The sequence below is a fragment of the Lutra lutra genome, chromosome 2 (assembly GCF_902655055.1).
Source record: "Lutra lutra chromosome 2, mLutLut1.2, whole genome shotgun sequence".
NCBI classification, from domain to species: Eukaryota; Metazoa; Chordata; class Mammalia; order Carnivora; family Mustelidae; genus Lutra; species Lutra lutra.
Genome location: NC_062279.1, coordinates 18148201 through 18170531, shown reverse-complemented (window position 1 = coordinate 18170531; position 22331 = coordinate 18148201). Strand labels below are relative to the sequence as shown.

General features: G+C 37.1%; 1 protein-coding gene across 1 annotated transcript in view; it reads left to right on the top strand.

The window, feature by feature from the left end:
- Positions 1–22331, top strand: part of TNKS (tankyrase) — a 206006-nt gene that overhangs the window by 148821 nt on the left and 34854 nt on the right. Inside the window, exons 12-17 of the mRNA XM_047715636.1 lie at positions 5805–5976; positions 12053–12132; positions 16367–16512; positions 18594–18759; positions 19594–19813; positions 20101–20210. Of these exons, the coding sequence (XP_047571592.1) occupies positions 5805–5976; positions 12053–12132; positions 16367–16512; positions 18594–18759; positions 19594–19813; positions 20101–20210 (894 nt within the window). The remainder of the gene's footprint in view (positions 1–5804; positions 5977–12052; positions 12133–16366; positions 16513–18593; positions 18760–19593; positions 19814–20100; positions 20211–22331) is intronic.

Genomic DNA, 22331 nt, shown 5'->3' with positions numbered 1-22331 from the left:
GAACTCAGTCTCGAGGTCAACACTTTGAGACTAGGCTTTTCACACTGATTCAAATATTGAGAGACTCCGCTCAGCCATTTGCTGATAATCTGCGTGCTGGTTTCCAGGATTGTTTTGGCGGGTTTGAATCATGCTTTTATACCCTATATATTTCAGGCCAAATGCTATTGTGGTTTTTTGGTTTTTATTTTTTGTTTGTTTGTTTTTTTTTTTTTTTACTACTTATCTCCTTAAAATAAGAATAATAAATTCATGATGGCATGTATAAAATCTGTCATTTTTTTTAGGTTAAAAATACAAAACTTATGGAGAGCAGTGTGTGTGTGTGTGTGTGTGTGTGTAGCTATTTAATTTGTAAGTTCTTTTTTTTTTTCCAAAGATTTTATTTATTTATTTGACAGACAGAGATCACAAGTAGGCAGAGAGGCAGGCAGAGAGAGAGGAAAGGAAGCAGGCTCCCTGCTGAGCAGAGAGCCTGATGTGGGGCTCAATGCGGGGCTCGATCCCAGGACCCTGGGATCATGAACTGAGCCGAAGGCAGAGGCTTCAACCCACTAAGCCACCCAGGCACCCTAATTTGTGAGTTCTTAGAAGAATCCTTGTGAGTGAGCAATCTCATTTATTTGGTTATCTCAGCTTGAATGACCCTTTTTTTTTTTAAAGATTTTATTTATTTATTTGACAGAGAGAGATCACAAGTAGATGGAGAGGCAGATAGAGAGAGAGAGAGAGGGAAGCAGGCTTCCTGCTGAGCAGAGAGCCCGATGTGGGACTCGATCCCAGGACCCTGAGATCATGACCTGAGCCGAAGGCAGCGGCTTAACCCACTGAGCCACCCAGGCACCCTTGAATGACCCTTTTAAGTGCTTAACTATATGCATAATACTAGATTGTATTTGGGGTGTTTTTTTTTTTTTTTTTAGAAGTTTAATCCTTACATAATAAAGAATATTTTGAATGTTGGTAAGCCTGTTTTTTGACCAAGTGAAGAATTGTCAGTGTGTATGAGTCAAAATTGCCAAAGCCAAGAGGACAAAAAGACAATGTTGTCATGACTTTCAGGTTGTCATGAGCTTTAGTTGGTCCTTTTATCCAGTGCTTTCAGTTACAGATTTTGTAGATAACATGCTCAAGTCATTTATTTTCCTATATTTCTCCATCAATAGAGTGAATTACTATCAGTTCCCAATTATATAACCTATAGAATCGTAGTAGAGTAATAAATCCAAACTTATGGGAACCATTTACAATTAGAGTTCCCTATAACTCTCTGGGATCACAGTGAAATATAAAACATCACCCTTTTTCACTGTGAAACTGAATTAGAGCAGCAGTGCAAATCCTGCCAGATGACCCATTGTAAAAATCAGAGAATGGGGATTGACCTGTAGTCCTATAAAATGGTTACTGTTGCCTTCTAAAAACAAATTCATCACCTACCTTGGAAGGCACATGCATTCTGGATTTTATCGCCTTGAACCATTTCAGAATACATATGTGGAAGGAAAAAGAATAGATTGACCACTTTGTAGAGAGCCTTGATTGTATCATCTGCCTGCTTGACAAAAAAAATAAACAAAGACAGAGCATCAGAGTACTGATAAGGTTAAATATAAGAGGAAGTTAGGGACCTTAATTTTTGTATTCAATTTTGAATCATTTTAAAGATCAGTAATGGCTCCAAAGACAGCTGATTTCCCATCCAGCAATCACTGTTCCCTTTCTTCTTTGCTTCAGAATAGGGATCAGCAAACATGTTCTTAAAAGTCCAGACAGTAAATATTTTCAGCTTTTGGGGTACTTACATAGCCATTTTAAAAACAATTATTTTAAAATTATAAAAATCATTCTTCACTTGCAAGCAGTATAAAACAGTCCCCTGGTTGGAATTAACCCACAGGTCATAGCTTGCCAACTCCCTCTTTGGAACTCTAGTTTGTTCAGAGTTGGGAGCTTCTTGGAAGCCTGGATTGGGAACAGTTTTGGTAATTTTATTCTCCTTGCTTGTGACTGGTATAGGCATCGTTTGGGGAAGCGTTTTTGGCCCTAGCCATAAGAAGTCAACTCGGAAAGCTTTCTTCTTTTTTTTACAATAGATGTATAAAACATCCTTTTTGGCTTTGGAGTATGGAGTTGATGGCATAGAGCTGCCACTGTCCTCTTTTGACCGTGGAAGGACAAGCCTGGAGTCTGAGATTAGGGTATCTGAGAAATTGACATTTGCTTCTTATGAGGACATGCTCCTATGAGGGTTTTCCTCACAAAACCCTTGTCAAATGTCTGTTTAATATTTTCCCTGGCATCCATTCTTGTTCATTCCCTGGGTTGTACAAAATATCACCACATTGTTCTAGTTTTGTTCTGCTTGTTTCTGTGGAATGAGTGCTTCTGTTAAATATCGCTGATCCTTTTCTACAGCTTCTCAGTGTGTCACCTTCGCTGGCTGATAAAGTACTACATCGATACTCTTTTTTTTTTTTTTTTTTAAAGTATTTTTATTTATTTGACAGAGAGAGACATAGTGAGAGAGGGAACACAAGCAGGTGGAGCTGTAGAGAGTGAGGGAGAAGCAGGCTTCCGGCAGAGCAGGGAGCCGGATATGGGGCTCGATCCCAGGACCCTGAGATCATGACCTGAGTTGAAGGCAGACACTAAACGACTGAGCCACCCAGGCGCCCCCATCGATACTCTTTTGTTGCTACGGTAACAATTTAGAGTTCGAGGGGACAATTCTCTCATAATAAAAAATATATACATCTTCTAAAGCAAAGGATTCTATGTTACACTGGTCTGTCTTGTAGTTTATCTGGAAAGTTTGGTTTTCTGAGATACTAGAATCTAATGCGACGTATGGAAATGAGTGAATGCCGTATATATGTCAGTAGGGATGAAGACATAAAGCTTCAGTATATGATTAAGGTTTTAGCTTCCTAGCATTATCAGTCAGTCCTCATTAAATGGTTGGAATTTTTTTTCAACTAGACATAAAAAAATTCCTCTTATAAATGAACTTTAACAGCGATTTATACGTGTTTTTTTTTTTTTTTTTCACTTATTCACATAAGCTGTTCACATAGCTCCAAGCTATGTCCTAGACCTTGTGTTTCTGGGGATTGGGGAGGACAGAAGGAGAAGAATTACATTTAAGATCAAGTCATAATTTCTGCTTTTAAAAAGCTTCCAATTTACATATAGCATCTAGCACCAAGCCTAATATCGGGAAGTGCTTAGTAAACGTTAGCTGCATCCCTTTCTTACCAGACTTTTTAGGAGGTAAACAACTTAGTTGTAATTTTGACAGCTGTATACAAGGATAAGGAGTATGAAACAGAGAATAATAGCTTGGTAGAGAAATGAGAACGTGTCAGTGGAACTGCATTCGGCACCACCCCTCCAAAACCGAGAGTAAAGAGAAACAAGGAAAGTTAATGGAAATAATATTAGTGAGTGGTGGTTTTTGCCCAGACTCCTTCCATTCCACAAGTGCATGCCCCAGAGTGAGTGAGAGAAAGAAGGGAATCTGTTGTTTCCTGTATTGTGCTCAATTTCACCAGGTGTATGTATCAAGACAACCTCTCCTTACACATAGTGTGTTTTTAGTGTTTAAAGATACTATATGACTTTGGGGTTCAGTTGATCTGCTGATACATTGAAGGCAAAACTGGCCAGTGTTGAATTTGCTAAGAAACCTTGTATCTGTCTCTACCATTACATTGTCAAGGTGTTTGCAAGAATAATGTTGACCAAAGGCAGATTCTACATTTTGCAGTGACTTTAGAAACTAGCACCTTCATAAAACAGGGTTCCAGTGTAATCTGATAAAGCTGCAGTACAGCAAGCCTGTCAAATTGTGATGAAAAAATAGAGTAGAAAGGAAGATAGTATAAAAGTAAATTATAGATGGTCTTAAATGACATGCTGAGGAGTTCATGTTTATTTGAAGGCACTGAAGAGTCACTGAGTTTGAGCTGGAAAATAACTTAGTAATATCTGTATTTTGAAGTAGTAGTTGTCAGGCCACGTTCCCATGACTTAGCAAATTGTACTGAGGATTTCGGTCACTATAATTAAATAATTTAGTGGGTTTCTTACCAAATTTCCAGAAAAATGTTAATGATTAGAATGTTCCCAATTTTAAGTTTTTCTCTTGGGGTGATGTAACAAAGAAATAGAAAGTCAAGAAGTTTAGTTTGGTAGCCTGTGTTTTCCATCAATACATGCTTATGGCTGTGCTTTTATGTTGCTTATGTATCAACAGTCACTTTTCCACTGGCAAATGAGACCTCTAATTACATATATCAGTATGTCATGATAAATTAATAACGAATAAATAACAAATAACAAATAAATAAATAAATAAATAACAAATTAATAAGCAAATAAATAACAAATTAATTAACAAATAAATAACAAATTAATGTGACACACCATTAAGAATTTAGATGAACGCTTGCCTGAAAAAGTGTGATAGCCTTACTTAAAATAATGGAAGACTAGGGGCGCCTGGGTGGCTCAGTGGGTTGGGCCGCTGCCTTCAGCTCAGGTCATGATCTCGGGGTCCTGGGATCGAGTCCCGCATCGGGCTCTCTGCTCAGCAGGGAGCCTGCTTCCCTCTCTCTCTCTCTCTCTCTCTCTCTCTCTCTCTGCCTGTCTACTTGTGATCTCTCTCTGTCGAATAAATTAAAAAAAAAAATCTTTAAATAAAAAAAAAATAAATAATGGAAGACTGAGACATGGAGATCAGTCGTCTTAAATCTTTTCTTTCCTTAATCTTGTATATGCACAAATATGCTAGAATAATCTGCTAGCATATATTTGAGAATTACTGTCTGCCCTGAAGAGGAGCCTTCTAGAAAACTCAGAAAACCTGTATAATACAATCCATAATCTCAATAGCCATAACAAAAATTGGCCCCATGTTAAAATTTGTAAGATGGTACTAACTTGACATGGGTATTCAGAAAGTCAGTAATCTTACCAAGCCTTCGAGTAATCAAGACCTCTTAAGAAAGCTCAGACTTGCACTGGATTTCATAATCCAGAAAGGCAGGAAGAAGGGCTTCTCTGAAAGAATCAGCGTGTACAACGAACATGGATTTTGGTCGGATTGGAATAGAAGGTACTTACAGGGGCATCCTGGAAAACAGGTTTGATCAAATTATGAAGCTGATCCCAAAGTTGAATGTTATCTTAAAACTAGCTAAATTGTTCTTCCTTTATAACTTCAAAGTTTTAAAAATGGAACATTTGAAAATTTAAATCTTTTGGGGGCTGGTTAAATGTGTTAGTAATTCAGGCATTAGTAATTCAGTTTAGTAACGAGGGTATTCTATTAAAATTATTTACTAAAATTAGAAAAGAAATGTAATTAACTACTTTGACTGTCTTTGCTTACATATTCTGTAGTCTTCATGTTACAGGAGCAAGTTTGATAAAATCCGTTCATCCAGAAGTATTTCATGTACATCTCGGATGTGGCAGGCAGTGAACATCGGAGTCCCAGCCCTCAGAGATGTTGCATTCTAGTTGTTGAGGGGAGTGGAGGGACTGGAAGATGGACAGGAAGACAGTCATTCAGGGCAGGGATGAGTATGTTGTAATTTTCAATAAGACAAACAGAGAAGGATAACTAAGAAACTGATATCTTTTCAGAAGCAGTCACCGAAAAGTTAATAATAAATAGTCTGTGGCATTTTTCAGAATGCTTTTGACAGTTTTATTTTTCTCGTAAGAATTTATTTGCTAGGGTGTAAAATGGAACAAGTAGATACTCAATTCTCTGTTCCCACCCAATGGTTTTACAGATGAACGCACTGGACACCCTTGGTCAAACTGCTTTGCATCGAGCTGCCCTCGCAGGTCACCTGCAGACCTGCCGCCTCCTGCTGACTTACGGCTCTGATCCTTCCATCATCTCCTTACAAGGCTTTACAGCCGCGCAGATGGGCAACGAAGCCGTGCAGCAGATTCTAAGTGGTGAGTTTAAATAAATAAGTAGTACATTCTGGCCTTCCCGCTTCATGTCTGCTGATAGAAACAGACAAACTCTGCACCACTTGTTTTAAGTCGCTCTTTGGAACACTTTCTTTGCCTGAATATTTTTCATACCTTTCCTTGCTGGCAATTTAGCCTGAGGCCCTTCCTATCAACCTTTCTGGTGGAGTGAGGTAGCTGTCAGGAAAAGGAGACATATACTCTCTCTCTTTTTTTTTTTTAAGTTTTAAATTGAAAACCTGACTCATGGGTGTTACGATCAAAGATGACTTAAAGCTCCTATAAATGGTGTGGAATTATGGCAGCTCTAAAATCTGTCAAATAGAGGAAATAAGAAATCATTCATCTGGTAATGATCTTTAATTCATTGTTCTTACATATGGAATAGTCTGACTGGCTTTTTTTTTTTTGTATTTCTTAACTTCATTTCGCCGTTAGGAAATTATCTTGTTTTTCCTAGCTTAAATACAATTATAAAATCTTATTGAATATTAGTGCCTACCTAGTACAGCATTTGATATTTTATCTGCTTAATGTATTGAGGGAGATTGAACATAGAACTGATATGAAAGTTGACTAGTTTCCTGAGCCCCCAAATTAGAGGAAATGGCACCGTCTAGCTCTTGAAAAATGGTGAGCTAGATAGAAAATTAATTTGGTATAACTGACTCTTGTTTCCCATCCCTTTTATTTTTGTCTGTGGGTTACATCTGCTCTAGAATGACATAACAGACAGAAGAGTAGAATGGAGAAGGAAGGCTACAGACTAGGAATCTGAAGTCCTAGTTACTTTCTTCTGCCGATAACCCAGGATTTTTTGCTCCATCAGACACAGTGCCTTGTCATAATGAATATTTTATAATATCCCCTTTTCTTATTCAGAAATGAAATGTATAGATAATGTGACCTAACTGTACAGAGACCTTCCAAAAACCCCAAATTAAATACCCTAACTATAATATAAAGCGAAAATGACAGTAAGTTAACATAAAATAATTTATAATTATTGTAATAGTAATAGCTTGGATAAAACAACACTAGAAGACAAAAATAAGCCCCACAAATTTCTCAAGAGCCCCGCAAAAGTATAGCACAGCTGAGAATCACAACTATATTCTGAAATAGAGAACTTTCTAGGCTTGTGGAGCTCATATATGTATTGTTAGAGCTGAATCAGAATATCTGTGTCACGTTTTAAAAGCTATTAATTGGAATTTACTTTTCCTCATGCCAGCTCATTCGTAGATAGTATCATTCTTTTTTTTTTTTTTTTTCTTTTTTTGGTATCATTCTTCTTTAGTCTTAAATGGTGATCTAGAGACATTTGAAGTAAGCCCTGTCTAGAACACCTTTACATCAAAATTGAAAAGATCTAGAGGAATGAAATTTCCTATTACAGGATTGCAAGCTTGAAGTATGAAAAACATGATTTCATTTAACTTCCTGTTCCAATGGAGCAATAGAACATTTGCTTAAAGAGGGGATAGTATCATGCTTTGATTAGAAACTTTTTCAGCCTTCTCAGTAAATTCTAATATAATTTCTAAAAAGTGTGATTTTTATTAAAACATTCTAAATTTTTTTTACACTTTTACCAAGAACCATTTAGTGTTGGATTTTAAGTTAGATTTTATAATTTGTAACCATAAATCGGGCAAACAGCTATCACATCAAAATTTCTAATAATATTATGCATAATTTTAGAGATAATTGACAAAATGGAGAAGAAAGGATTGAATAAGCAGACTAGATCCATTAATGCTTTTTAAATGCCTTCTAAGTCAGTGTAATTAGAACATATGACTTCTGGTAAAAGATAAAATTAAATACTGAATCACAAGTGAAATATTTTATTCAATTATTTTGGTAATTCTTCTTAAAAGTTTGTTTGGAATATAAAACATTATACAGGTAATTAAATGTGTAACATAGGACATGCCAGAACTTTTGGATTTAATTCTTAATATTCTTTATTGATCTGGAAAAATAGTACAAATAGTAGAATTGTATGATAAAATGTTGCTCTTAGAAAGGTTTTGAAAATAGGAATTGTTTTTTTGTTTGGAAAAAGATATAATTTTTTAAACTAATATTTCTATGAGAAACTGGTGTATCTATAGTCTGTGGTCCATGTACTAGCTGAACTTTCTGATTTTACCTACATTAACTCATCCATCCCAGGTTATATGTGTAATGACTCCCTAAAGAATGCAGCAGTCATTTTCAGGCTGGGAGTTGTATCCCAGTAGTGATCTGCAAAATCAATTTAGTGGGTTGTAACCAACATTATAAAAAATAGAACAGAGTAGAAAATATCAGAGTTCAGTTTTTGAAATGGTCAATGTAACTTCTGTCTTTCTAAAGTAAAATACAGCCATGAAGAGATTTAATTATGACACAGAATTAGGATAAATATGGGTTTACACAACTTTTTTTTTATCAGATCTATACATTTATATGTGTATACACAGATGTGCACACACGTACAGATACATTAATATCAGAATGTTTGGTTTTATGTTTATATATACATATGTGTGTGTATTCATTTTGTGTATTGAGTCCCAACATAAAGTACGTTAGGTTGGGCATACGAAGTAGCCATTTCTGTAGGAAAGACACAGCCAGGTTATTGGGAATTGAAGGTGGTTTAACCTACTGTGTTTTATTGTGGGTCATGGACAAAAAAGTCTGGCAACATTTAAATAGCCTTAGCTCTCTTACATCAAAATAATAAACATTTTGTTTTCTTAGGAAAAAAAAATGCAGCAGTCATATAGGTTGTATACTAAGTTACTGGTATTCTGTTCCGGGTAACGTTTTAAAGATGTATTTAAATACACCTGTTGATACCAGGTTTAAGACCCACTTTTAAAGACCTGTGCTTCCTGCTCTGAGGTCAGTAGTTGCAAATAGTTTACATTAATGGAGTTTGAATTGTAAACTCTTGGCAGTATTTACATCAAAATTGACATCAGATAGCAGCTTTTATAAACCAGCATTTTAAAACCTCCTTTCGGAAGATTTGGCCTTTTTCTCCAGACATGCTTTCTCTATACCTGCTCTGTCCACATGACTAGTGGCTCCTATATTAACAGATAAAGACTATTTCCAGCATCACAGGCAGTTCTTTTAAACAGCAATTTTAGACTTGACCTTGGCATGAAATAATTCTGACTGTATTCCAATATAGTTATCCCGTTATTTTTACCTAATCATTTATAGAGGTAAGGATTTGTAGTAGCCAAATTAAACACTGAAATCCCCATTTACATTTACACATTGAAATAAGCCAGTACGGCCTATTGCCAGTCCAGTAAACAGCTAATCTTAGGGGATTAAAAAATAACAATAATAAAATAATTGTTTTACAAAAATAACAACTGCCTTCCAGTCTTTGAAACTTTAGGTTTGGGGTTCCTTCCCTTCCCTTCCCTTCCTTTTCCTTTCCTTTTCCCTTTCCCATTCCTTCCCGTCCTTTTCCCTCCCCTTCTCTCCCCTCCCCTCCCCTCTCCCTTTTCCTTTCCTTTCTCCTTTCCTTATTCTGGTGAGCCAGAATAGAATAGGAGAAAAAATTAGAAGCTCATCTTTAACCTTTGACTCGAGGTAAAATCTTTAATTTCATATTCTACAAAAGCCAGTGTGCTTATAAAAGAATTTATAAGGTTAAAACATTCTGAATTCTTTTCTTACAGTTTTTACTAATATAGTACTTTTCTTGCACTTTTTACTAATGTAGTACTTTGCATATCAGCTACTCTTCTTTTACTTATATTCCCTTTTAACTTCATTTCTTCTTCTTTTTTTTTTTTTTTTTTTTTTTTTTTTTATACAAGTAGACAGAGAGGCAGGCAGATAGAGAGAGAGAGAGTGAGAGGAGCAGGCTCCCTGTCAAGCAGAGAGCCCGATGCGGGACTCGATCCCAGGACCCTGAGATTATGACCTGAGCCGAAGGCAGCGGCTTAACCCACTGAGCCACCCAGGCGCCCCTCCCTTTTAACTTCATTTTTATGTCCTTCTTTTAATTCTGCATCTCTTTGTACAAAGTTTCTGGGGTGTATATATATCCTTTCAGCTAATACTTTGTTCACATTGTTTCTAAAAATGAATCTGTTCTAAGCCTGTTCAGGACTTATAATGGATGCAAAACTCTATAATTTGTATAGTAATTAATCAATATCTTTAAATAACTACTTTCGACTCTGACTAGGAGTAAGGATTTCTCCATGGTTCTCAGAAGCATTCTTGTATTTGCATAAAAATTTTTACTTGATTGTAAAATTATACCGTTTGCAAGTAGTCTGCATCAAGACCAGTGTGCCAATTTCAAATAGTTCATAGAATTAAAACATTTAGCCTTATTTGTATCCCTCAGATGCTAGAATCTGAAAATATCCAAAGGTCCAACTCCATATACATAAACAATTGTCATTTTATTTTGTTGAAATGATAAGCGAAAACTATTACCTATAGATATCCAAAGGATGTTTCAGTGCATTTTCTCAACTGCCAGAGTCACTGTCATAGAGACGTAATATACACACGGACTTTCTCACCCATAAATGCAGCGGTGGCATGCACAGCAAGAATGGAGGCAAATTAGACCAGAAAGAACAGAATAAAGGCAGCCGAAGGAAGAGCAGTGACGGGCCAAACACACTGACCCAGTACAGACTAGCATGGAAGTCAGTTCAGCAAATGCTTTCTGGATGTTCTCTGTGAAAAGGAACATGAAGACGAGCAGGACCTGATTTCTTTCCTCCACAGCTCCGCAGACTAACAAATAATGAACTCTTCTGAAGAAAATATTTATTGATGTTTCAAAAAGATACTTCATCATATGAAATACTCTCTCCTCGCTTTAATCTTAGCATTTTATCTGCTATGTATTATCATGACTAAATAAACACAGTTTCTATTTTATGGACGAGTTCTCCTAACCAGTTCTGTAAAAGCCAGTCTCCTGAAGGAAGCACTTTAGACTGGAAAGAGCCAAAGTATTTCTTCTGAAATCTAAAACCTTTTCATAACATCACTTGATCTTCCCATGTAGACAGTGGACTCAAGAAAGGCATCTTTGATCATAAGATAATGTAGTCTTAAATCCAAAGAGTATTTAAGGGAAACCTTAAACTAAAACTTAGTTTATAGGAGCAAAAGCTAACCTATTAAATGATTTGTCCATTGTCACCAGTACTAATCAAAATCCAAGTCTCCTGGACTTCACTCCTTTTGGGTTACGTGAATGTGCGTTATAAAGGCCACCCATAACGTCCACAAACATATTTTGAGTGACATATGTTGTTTCCTTTGAAAATTTTTTAATTTGAGCCAATGTATAATGAATTTTTGGTTTGTTTATATTGTATTAATTGAAACACTTAATTTGTTAGCCTCGTACTTCTGCATCTAGCAGCCTCATCTGATTATAGTCTATTTAGCATTTGTGTCACACCTCCCAATTGTACAGACATTTTTAACTGCATTTCTCCGAAGCCATTCAATAAATGTGAATTAAACAAATTTCTTTATTTAGTAGGCCCTTTTGTACACTGATTATATTTTCTGAGACCACTGATTTGGGGAGTAGTCCCTCTGTTTATATTGAGGAAGTCCAGGCCAAAAAGAAAAAAGCTAAACATTAAGTCCTGAAAGTTGAGTGCCTTCCCTCGATTTACACAACAAAATCTATGGTAAAGCTTTGCTACCGCATTTGTAAGACCAAAGTATCATGAAGATGTTTTTGATATCCTGCTCCTATGTTTCTTTATTCCCTTTTGCCAAGTGTTGGCCAGAAAATGTGAAGACTTGAATAGTAGGGATGGAGAAGGATTTGTGTGTCTTAGAATTTATTTAAATGTAGCTTAAGACGAGATAGATATGAATTGAAACAAGAAGGCACTTTTTTCTTAACTGAAAACAAAGAAGAATCCATAGCTTAGATCTCAGGAATTTCTTACCCCTTAATCTCTCTTTCCATTCACCAAATAATTTTTCCTTCTTAATTCTGTGATTCCTTAAAAACCAACAGGAGTAACCTTTCCTCTCTTTTATTTAGAAAGTACACCTATACGCACTTCTGATGTTGACTATCGACTCCTAGAGGCATCTAAAGCTGGAGACTTGGAAACTGTGAAGGTAAATCAGTGCTTTTAGAATCCTGGGTAGCGCCGTTGAAACTTTGCTAACCAATTCATTTTAAGTTCCTAAGTGAAACTATTCAAATCCAAATAATAAAAGGGATGAACAAAGTAGATTCATAAACAGGAGAGCTCTTTAAACAGGAAGGATTTTCTAGTATGTGCTTTATTATATCCATTAAACTGCTTTAGCTACTTTCCTTCTGGGTCTATGAAAACTCTTTTATTTCCACTGATATTAATGAAAGTGTTATTTGTGGCCACATTCATAAATGTCTAAGCTAGTTCAAGCCCTGGTAATATATTACACAATAAAGTTCGAAACAATATTTCTTCAACTTTTCTAAGAGATTCTCACTGTTGCTCTAGGAAATTGCTCTTATGATCCTGCATCCATTCGGAATTAACATAAATACCGAAGATGGATTTTCTTCCTTTTTTTCTATTTAAGAAAAACAATTCTTTTTCTTTCTTTTTTTTTATTTGAGAGAGAGAGTAAAAGAAAATGAGAGGAAGAGCACAATCGAGGTGAGGGGCAGCAGGAGAAGCAGATTCCCTGCTGAGCAGGGAGCCTGATGCAGGGCTTGATCCCGGGACTCCAGGGTCATGACCCAAGCTGAAGGCAGACGCTTAACCAACTGAGCCTCACAGGTGCTCCTGGATTTTCTTTTCTATGTAACTCTGCTTGCCAGGAAAATTTTAACAGCCTTTATTTGTGGTATAGAAACATTAAATTATAAACATTAACATTAAATTATAGATGTAATTTTTTTCAAATATAAAATGATATTCTGATACTAAATATCCTTTTTAAGAACAGATACTTCCTGTCTGCAATCACTTATGTAGGGTTGAAGATAGGGATGAAGATAGGAAGAGATAGGGGTTTTGTTCTTATTTAGGTGTTGGTCTTAATAGTTTGTCTGTCTGTCTTTCTTTTTTTTTTTAAAGATTTTATTTATTTATTTGACAGAGAGAGATCACAAGCAGGCAGAGAGGCAGGCAGAGAGAGGAGGAAGCAGGCTCCCTGCTGAGCAGAGAGCCCGATGCGGGGCTCGATCCCAGGACCCTGAGATCATGACCTGAGCCACCCAGGCGCCCCTCTTTCTTTCTTTTTTGAAGAAAGGCCAAGTGTGGGCCAGAAAATTTGAAGACTAGAATAGTAGGGATGGAGAAGGATTTGTGTGTCTTCGAATTTATTTATTTATTCATTTTTATTTATTTGACAGGCAGAGATCACAAGTAGGCAGAGTGGCAGGCAGAGAGACAGGAAGGGAAGCAGGCTCCCTGCTGAGCCCGATGTGGAACACCATCCCAGCCAGGACCATGGAATCATGACCTGAGCTGAAGGCAGAGGCTTTAACCCACTGAGCCACCCAGGCGCCCCTCGAATTTATTTAAATGTAGCTTAGGATGAGATAGATATGAATTAAAACAAGGAGATACTTTTTTCTTATCTGAAAACAAAGAAAAATCCATAGCTTAGATCTTATCCCTAAATCTCACTTTCCATTCACCAAATAATTTTCCCTTACTGGTCTTCCCAGTCAGTGGGAAGTCTGCTTGTCCCTCTGCCTCTGCCCTTCCCCCTGTTCATAGTCTTCCTCTCTCAAATAAATAAAATCTTAAAAGAAAAAGAAGAAGAAAAGAAAGAAAATACAGTAAACTCTTTCAAGCTGTGTTACCTAGAAATTTTTTTTTTGTTTCAGTATGTGGCCACTTCTAACATCTCTTCCATCTTACAAGAACATCTGTTATTTAAAGAAAAACAGTAAACTTCAGTTATAATAGCCAACTGGGGAGAAATTTTAAAGTTGTCTTAGATCTAAAACTATATACTTTTTTCCTTAATTAAAATTACATATACTTTTTGCCATTTGAAATATATGCTAATAAAAGAATATCTTTAAATATAAAAGTGATCAGGACTCCTTTTCTACATCATGGCATGATAATCTCACCAGCCTTGCTGCATGTACCCATGATCATTAAATTAATAGTTTAGTATTTTCTTAATTTGTAGGTTTTTTGGTTTGTTTTTTTTTTTAAAGATTTTATTTATTTATTTGACAGAGAGAAATCACAAGTAAGCAGAGAGGCAGGCAGAGAGAGAGGAGGAAGCAGGCTCCCTGCTGAGCAGAAAGCCCGATGTGGGGCTCGAACCCAGGACCTGGGATCATGACCTGAGCCGAAGGCAGCAGCTTAACCCACTGAGCCACCCAGGCGCCCCTGGTTTTTTTTTTTTTTAAAGATTTTATTTATTTATTTGTCAGAGCGAGAGAGGGAGAGAGAGCGAGCACAGGCAGACAGAATGGCAGGCAGAGGCAGAGGGAAAAGCAGGCTCCCTGCCAAGCAAGGAGTCTGATGTGGGACTCGATCCCAGGACGCTGGGATCATGACCTGGGCCGAAGGCAGCTGCTCAACCAACTGAGCCACCCAGGCGTCCTAATTTGTAGTTTTTAATTCCATGTGTTTTGTATATACTGATAGGCAAATCTCTAGCTTTCACGTTTCCTAAAAAAGCATTTGTGTCACACCTCCCAGTTGTACAGTCGGCCTTCACAATAAAGGCCGACTATATTTTTATGAATGGAATGGAAGTGGCAGAAGAAAAGCAAAGCACAAATTAACTGAGAATTAAGCATGGTAAATTTCCTTCCCTAGAGGCTTCAGAGAGTATTAAATTATTAGGAATTAGAAGAAAAGGCTGTTTGCTCAGTAAAGTATTTGAAATTATGAAAATCAGGTAGGAAGAATGTAAATTTGCTTTGGCATTCAAAAGGAAATTGAAATTGGATAGGGAATAAAGAACTTCCAAATACTAGAAAGTGAATGTTTCTTAAGCAGAATGGGCTTTTATTTTTGTAACCTGGCAAAATGAGTTGTGTGTCATTCCATACCACATCCCTGTTTTGCTGATATTCTCTGTGTGTGTGGGGGGGGGAGTTAGAATATAAGAGCCTGAAGAAAACCCAGCAGCACCAAGAAGCAGTTTCAATCATGTAAGCTACCAGTAGAAGGTGTTTACTAACAATTTTTGTGCTCTCTAGTTTTATGTATTAATTTATTCGCTTCTATTTCATTTTGGTTTTTGATTCTATAATTTACATATTAGGTAGCCACAGACTCATTGTCGCGAAAGGGTAAGATATTTGACCTGGCCAGATGACAGTGGCTCTTCAGATTCTAGAGTCAGGGCTTTTCCACATAGAGCTGGTGAGACTGTAGGCTCTCCCTGCGGCCCAGCTCTCCATCCTGTATGCACTGTACCACCTGCCAAGTCTTGCTCTTACCCTACCAATGGGAAAGCCCCGACTCAGGAAGTCAGTAGAAACAGGTGCCTCCCAGGCTTTTGGTTTTTGTATAATAAGAGCCCATTACAGTGGCAAGAGTGGCAGCAAGATTGTCAGACGCCTGGAAAGCCCAGCCATCCTACCTTGTAGGCCAGAAAATGTCACTGTTTTCTCTGGGTTTTTTGACTATTCTTTCCGTTACCTTTCTTTGCATCCCTTCCCTGAATGAGGGCAATTAGGAAAGTAAGCAAGCATGTAGCAGAAAGATCCAAAGAATACGAATAGGGAAAACCAAGTTTGAGCCTTTGTTGTACCCTTTACCTTACCAACTCTGTGAAAGGACGAGCTGCTTAGCCCTATTTGAGCATTGGTCTATTTTATCTGTAAGAAGGAGATAATGGTCAACTTCACAGATAGATAATAGTTCTCTCGCTGAAAAAATATGAGATTCTTTAGAAATTGTGAATTATTATTGATGTATTATTAAAATTCATCTGTCACTGCCAGCGGTGCAACCTGCCGGTCCTTTCTTTGCTTCCCGCTGCTCTGTAAGCAGACGGAATCGAGCTTGTGCTGAAACACTCCAATTCACAATGAGATGAAAGACGAAGGCATCATTTGCCATGGAGAGTCTTGCTTTATTATGAGTTTTTCTTTTTGATGAGGATTTTGGCCAGGAAATGTTAAAAAAAAAAAAGATGAAATTGCTCTGTAAGCCGTAAAAATATTTGTAGACACTGTGAAGCCAAGCAGAGTGCTGATTTTTAAATATCACTTGCATTATCTAATCTTTAGAAATAAATATTCATTAGGAAATGACAGCTTATCCAAGATGCCTGCAGTATTTTGGAGCAAAACGTGGGAATAAATATTGATGTTCTTTTTGTGTTTGTGTGTGTGTGTTTGTGTGTGTGTGTGTGTGTGTGTATGTCATTAAAGCAACTTTGCAGCCCTCAGAATGTGAACTGCAGAGATCTGGAAGGCCGGCATTCTACCCCTTTACACTTTGCAGCAGGCTACAATCGCGTGTCTGTCGTGGAGTACCTTCTACACCACGGTGCCGACGTCCACGCCAAAGACAAAGGGTATGTGTTAGAATTTAGTGTTTGGGACTTGCAAATTTTTTAAAAATATTTTTTGAAGTCCTAGATATTTTTTCACTCTTAAAAAAGTAATACGTGTTTTTTAAAATTTAAGGTATCTAATAGAAATGTACAGTATAGCAAATGAAAATCCCTATCACCCCACCTTCTGAAGATTACGTGAACACTTTCTGATACTCCTCCAGATTTTTCTAAAAGTATAAATCAGTTCAGATGCTCTTGTGGCGGGAGTGCTTGTTTTTAACTTAAATGATGACGCCATTCCACGTACACGTAGCCTGCTCTGCAGTTTGCGTTCTCACCCAGGAGTGTATCTCGAATGCCTTTCCGTATCGGTACTTAATTGTTCATCTCATCTTTTTAATGCCTGCAATAGTATTTTACTGCATTGCATGAATGTGTTTATACAGTTTGTAATTTATTGTTTGTCCTTTTTTCTTTTTTGCTATTTAAAATATATGATCTCTTCCCAAAAGAAGCCATCCATCCCAAAGTCATTGGTATTAATAGACGTATAATTTTATTTTCACTAATTCAGATATTCTATACTTTTTATATTAGTTTACTAAATTATTTTAATTTATCTAGACAGAGTTTAAAGCAGTCACAGCAGCTGTTTAAAAATGCGAGAAGGAAGTTTTAACTGAAATGAGCTTCCATATTCTGAGTTAATTTCATATCATCTCAAAATAGAAGTAAGCAAGCACTTTTCTGTGCAATTACATATCAGAGTACTGTGGAATTAAACCATACAATTTAGACTTCAGTTAACCATTACGGATTTATTTATCTTTTAAAACGGGCACATCAGACTTGAATATTCAGTAATAATAGCACCAGCTCTTTCCAAGTGTTGTAGCACTCTGGAGAGCAACCAGTAGTTGTTTCCATTGCCCATTTTATTTTTTTAAGATTTTATTTTATTTTATTTTTATTTATTTATTTATTTATTTATTTATTTGTCAGAGAGATAGAGAGCAAGAGAGCTCAAGCAGGCAGAGTGGCAGGCAGAGGTAGAGAGAGAAACAAGCTCCCCACTGAGCAAGGAGCCCCATGCGGGACTCGATCCCAGGGCCCTGGGATCATGACCTGAGCCGAGGGCAGCGACCCAACCGACTGAGCCACCCAGACATCCCTCCATTGCCCATTTTAGTTAGCACTTAGTATTTTTGGTCTCAAAACATAAAAAAACAAAAACAAACAAAAAAAAAACTGATCCCTTAGTAAAAAGGCATTTGATACCTTGTTTTTGTCATGTTTTAAGTGCAACTTAGGCTTATCCTTTTGATTCACTCTTTTTTTATTGGAATCCCTTTCTATCTTTTTCGAATGCCAGCTGCCTTCCAACCAGAGCTCAGAGTTATCTCAAACTAGTTTGCTCATAAGTTGAGGCAGCTAGATTTTTCTCATCGGGCTGGAGTTTATGGTTGCTGTCACTGTTTCCCTTACTGAATACTGAAGTTTCTGTATCACTTGGCTTTTTGAGTTTTCACTATATGACACTTAAATATTTAAATCCATGCATAGAAACCACTACTGAATTATTAGGAATTAAGAAATAAAAACCAAAGACAAAAGGTAAAACTTGCCTAAATAAACTAGTTAAATTGCATTGTATATTTTATAAGCATACAGTTTTCATTAGGAAAACCCAAATGGAAGAAAAGCTGAGTTGATTAAAAGCCAGTTCCTGATTAGATTATTCCTGAAGTCACTTTGTAGTGTTGCTCTTAATATCGATGAAACCTGAATTTAAAGTATTGTGATGGAGCTTTTCTGTGGGTGTATCTGTATGTGTTTTAAGCGTAGGATGGCTGTGAAATTTCTATCCATCACCAAGAAACTAGGGAAAAAATCCTTATATTGAAAGGGATGTTTTTGAAATTGTTAATCCTTATTTGGAAATGGATGACTATATCTTCAAGACCAGAGGGGTATTCTTTCTTTTGAAGTGAGTGTTCGGTATAGTCACTGCTGTACAAGAATTACGTTATTTTTATTATGAGTATCATTTTAACACGAAGATCTGTTATATGTCTTTAAAATAATTTTCTTTTGTTTAGTGGCTTGGTACCCCTACATAATGCTTGTTCATATGGACACTATGAGGTAGCTGAGCTTTTAGTAAGGCATGGGGCTTCTGTCAATGTGGCGGACTTATGGAAATTTACCCCTCTGCATGAAGCAGCAGCTAAAGGAAAATATGAAATCTGCAAGCTCCTTTTAAAAGTATGTAATTTTAAAAATTATAAAATATAAAGTAATTATATTTATTTTTTGGTTAGCATGTAGAATTACATCACAGTAAATTATTAAGTATAAGAAGTGCTATAAAGACTGCTTCCATTTTCTATTTTAGGGGGATATTTAAGTGTGGTATGATACTTACATAGCTTTGAGTAGTGTCTGAAGTGCCTTTCTGAACTGATTTGATTAAGTTCAATTCATCACAGTTCATCAGGGTAGGTTTTGGAAAGAGTTGCATCAGTTTGCACTGCTTATCCAGTACTTATGGTACTAATGTGAGAAAACATTGTACTAGGAGAAACAAGAGTTTTAATCAACATTGATTTTTTTTCTTAGCAGCTATGTTATTATTAACAAACTCATTGCTCATTATTAAACATATATCTTACAAGAACTTTAATATTAGAGTGGTATTAAAATATAAAGTAATCTTTAGACAAATTTATGCATGTAAATTTGGGGGATACTAATGAAATAGTAGAAACTGGTAGTTTTATTAAACTAACTTGATGATTTTGTGTTTTTTTAAATTAAAAGATGTGAAAAATAATCAGACATATTGTTTTTTGTCTTTTCCTTTTTAACTAGAGAAAAACTTATGCGGGTTAAACATAAATAGAATTCTTGTCCCACCACTTTCATGGTATCAGATATGGCCTCCCCCACCCCCTGCCCCAAATGCATACAAAATAGATATCTTCCCTTGGGTGAGTGAAGATGAAGTTAAAAATAAACCTTAGAAAAGCTACTATAGAAAATACAAACCCCATTTGGTTTTGTTTGTTTGTCTGTTTTGTCTTACTGTTGCTGTTTTAGCATGGAGCAGATCCAACCAAAAAGAACCGAGATGGAAATACACCATTAGATCTGGTAAAGGAGGGAGACACAGATATCCAGGACTTGCTGAGAGGCGACGCCGCCTTGCTGGATGCCGCCAAGAAGGGCTGCCTGGCAAGGGTGCAGAAGCTGTGCACGCCGGACAACATCAACTGCAGGGACACCCAGGGCAGGAACTCAACCCCTCTGCACCTGGCAGGTAAGTGTCAGTGGCTCATCCAAAGCCCATTGGCCGTTCTTGGATAGCTGATACAGTTTACCAGAAGATGAAAGAAATGCTGAGCAGAAATAGTAAAATGCTTTTGATTGACCTAATTTTATATAATTTCTAATTGTAAAGGCTCTTAGTTATGTGAGAGGAGTATTAGCTTTTAAAGCAAAAAGTATCTAAAATCCTAACATTTTTCTGGTCATTCTTTATAGACATAGATAAAAATATCGGTATATTTTCTTAGTCTAACATGTTTGCCTTTTTCACTCTAATAGCAGGCTACAATAATCTGGAAGTAGCTGAGTATCTTCTGGAGCATGGAGCAGACGTTAATGCCCAAGACAAAGGTGGTCTAATTCCTCTTCATAATGCAGCGTCCTACGGGGTGAGCATGCTAAAGTTCCAGTCTGGAAAACTTCCCTGACATTTACTCTTTTATCAAATGCATACTGTGCAGGAAGTAAGTAGATACGTAACCACAGCATAATGTAGCACTATTTGAATCTTACTATTCAGAGTGTTTCCAGCCTTCCCACGCTCAACTATGCTTTGGCTAAGGGCTGTGCTCTTCATAGCTCTCTGCTCTTCTCACATTCTCTAGCACAGGAATAGATGTGTAACTGCTGCTCATTTAGTATTTACTGATACAGATAATAGATCTTAACTCTCCCCCAAGTAGATTTTAGAAACTCTAAAATTGAGGAAGCTGTTTGTTTGTGGGCATGGAAATTATGCTTGCTTTTGTTTATCATCAGAATCTTAAAAATAGCCAAGTAAACGATCGAGCCATTGGTACATGTGGTTTCATAGAATTTGATTGTCTCACTGAAGGCCTACAGTGGAAGTCCAGAGCCATTCTCAAAGCACTGTAACTGGAATCATCAGCTGCAAGAGCAAGAGGAGGGGACCGTGGTGCCTTGATGACATTTGTTGAAACTGACTGTCCAGAAATCACCAAGGCCCACTTAGCCCTAAATCACGCAGGAACAATCACACAGGATAAATGTCCATGTGCTTTTCTGTTCATTCACTTATTCCCTGTTCAACTATAAAACCCCATAGATGCTGGATTATACATACCAGGGGTCTCACAGTTGGAATCCGTATGGATGAGGACAGTTTCTGGATCTGCAGAAGCCTAACAAACTATAATCAAAAAGTAATCATTGTGATTTCATATTCTCTTACTCTTTTCCATTGGCCTCCATGAGGAATGTCCTCATCTTCTCATAAGCCCTCTGCAAAAACCAGTGTTTCAGAGAGATGACAGTCTGTGGGAATACTTTTAAGGAAGGCAAACAGTGCAATTTGAGTTGGACAAACAGAAAATTTCCCAATGTAACATAAATTAATTAAAACTTGTCAGATTTAATAAATATACGATTAGTACTGAAATCCTCTTGAAACTGCAGTAAAGTTACCTTTCCCAAGATGATTATCTCTTCTCAAATTTAGTAGAATTTTCTTCTAACCTTCCTTCAAAAAAGGTGGCCAGTTTCACTGTAAAGCATATATTTCTCCTAAGGACCAGGCATGCTAAATATTTACTGCTAACATACTACATATACAGTTACGTTTTTTTTTTTTTGTTTTTTGTTTTTTTACTTGTCTGTCATTTGGAGATTAATTTTCACTTTGTAGCATGATCCTTCTCTCTGTCGTCTGTCCCTCGAATCCCTCTGCTGCTGCTTCAGTTAGGAGTTTATAAAGCTGATGGGATCAGTAGAACTTAAAGCAGAGCCTTTTTTTTTTTTTAAAAGATTTATTTATTTATTTGACAGAGAGAGAGAGAGAGAGTCACAAGTAGGCAGAGAGGCAGGCAGAGGGGAAGGGAGAAGCACTCCCTGCTGAGCAGAGAGCCCAACATGGGACCCCGAGATCATGACGTGAGCCGAAGGCAGAGGCTTAACCCACTGAGCCATCCAGGAGCCACAAAGCAGAGTCTTTTTACTTCGTACAAATCTACGAAGGAGTAAGGATAGATGTGGGCAATAGACCTAACCTAGTAAGACTTACACTACCTGTTGTGTAGACTACGTGGATCTGTGTGTTTTTCGATACATTTTACACATTGTGGTTGTAGATAAGTTCTATCTGGTCAGTCTTTAACTGCCACCGTCTTCACCGCTGTCACAGAAAGCAGAGAAAATAAAACTTAATTCAAAAGTAGTTTACCTTTTTTTTTTTTTTAAAGATTTTATTTATTTATTTGACAGAGAGAAACCACAAGTAAGCAGAGAGGCAGGCAGAGAGAGAGGAGGAAGCAGGCTCCCCGCTGAGCAGAAAGCCCGATGCGGGGCTCGAACCCAGGACCTGGGATCATGACCTGAGCCGAAGGCAGCGGCCTAACCCACTGAGCCACCCAGGCGCCCCAGTAGTTTACCTTTTAATTCCTAGTCTCCTGATAGGAAAGGCGTTGAGATGTTACTTACACGTGTGTGTCCTTTGGTGACTAGTATGAGAGAAATAAACGCACAGTGGCTAAACAGTAATGTAGTATGCAGGT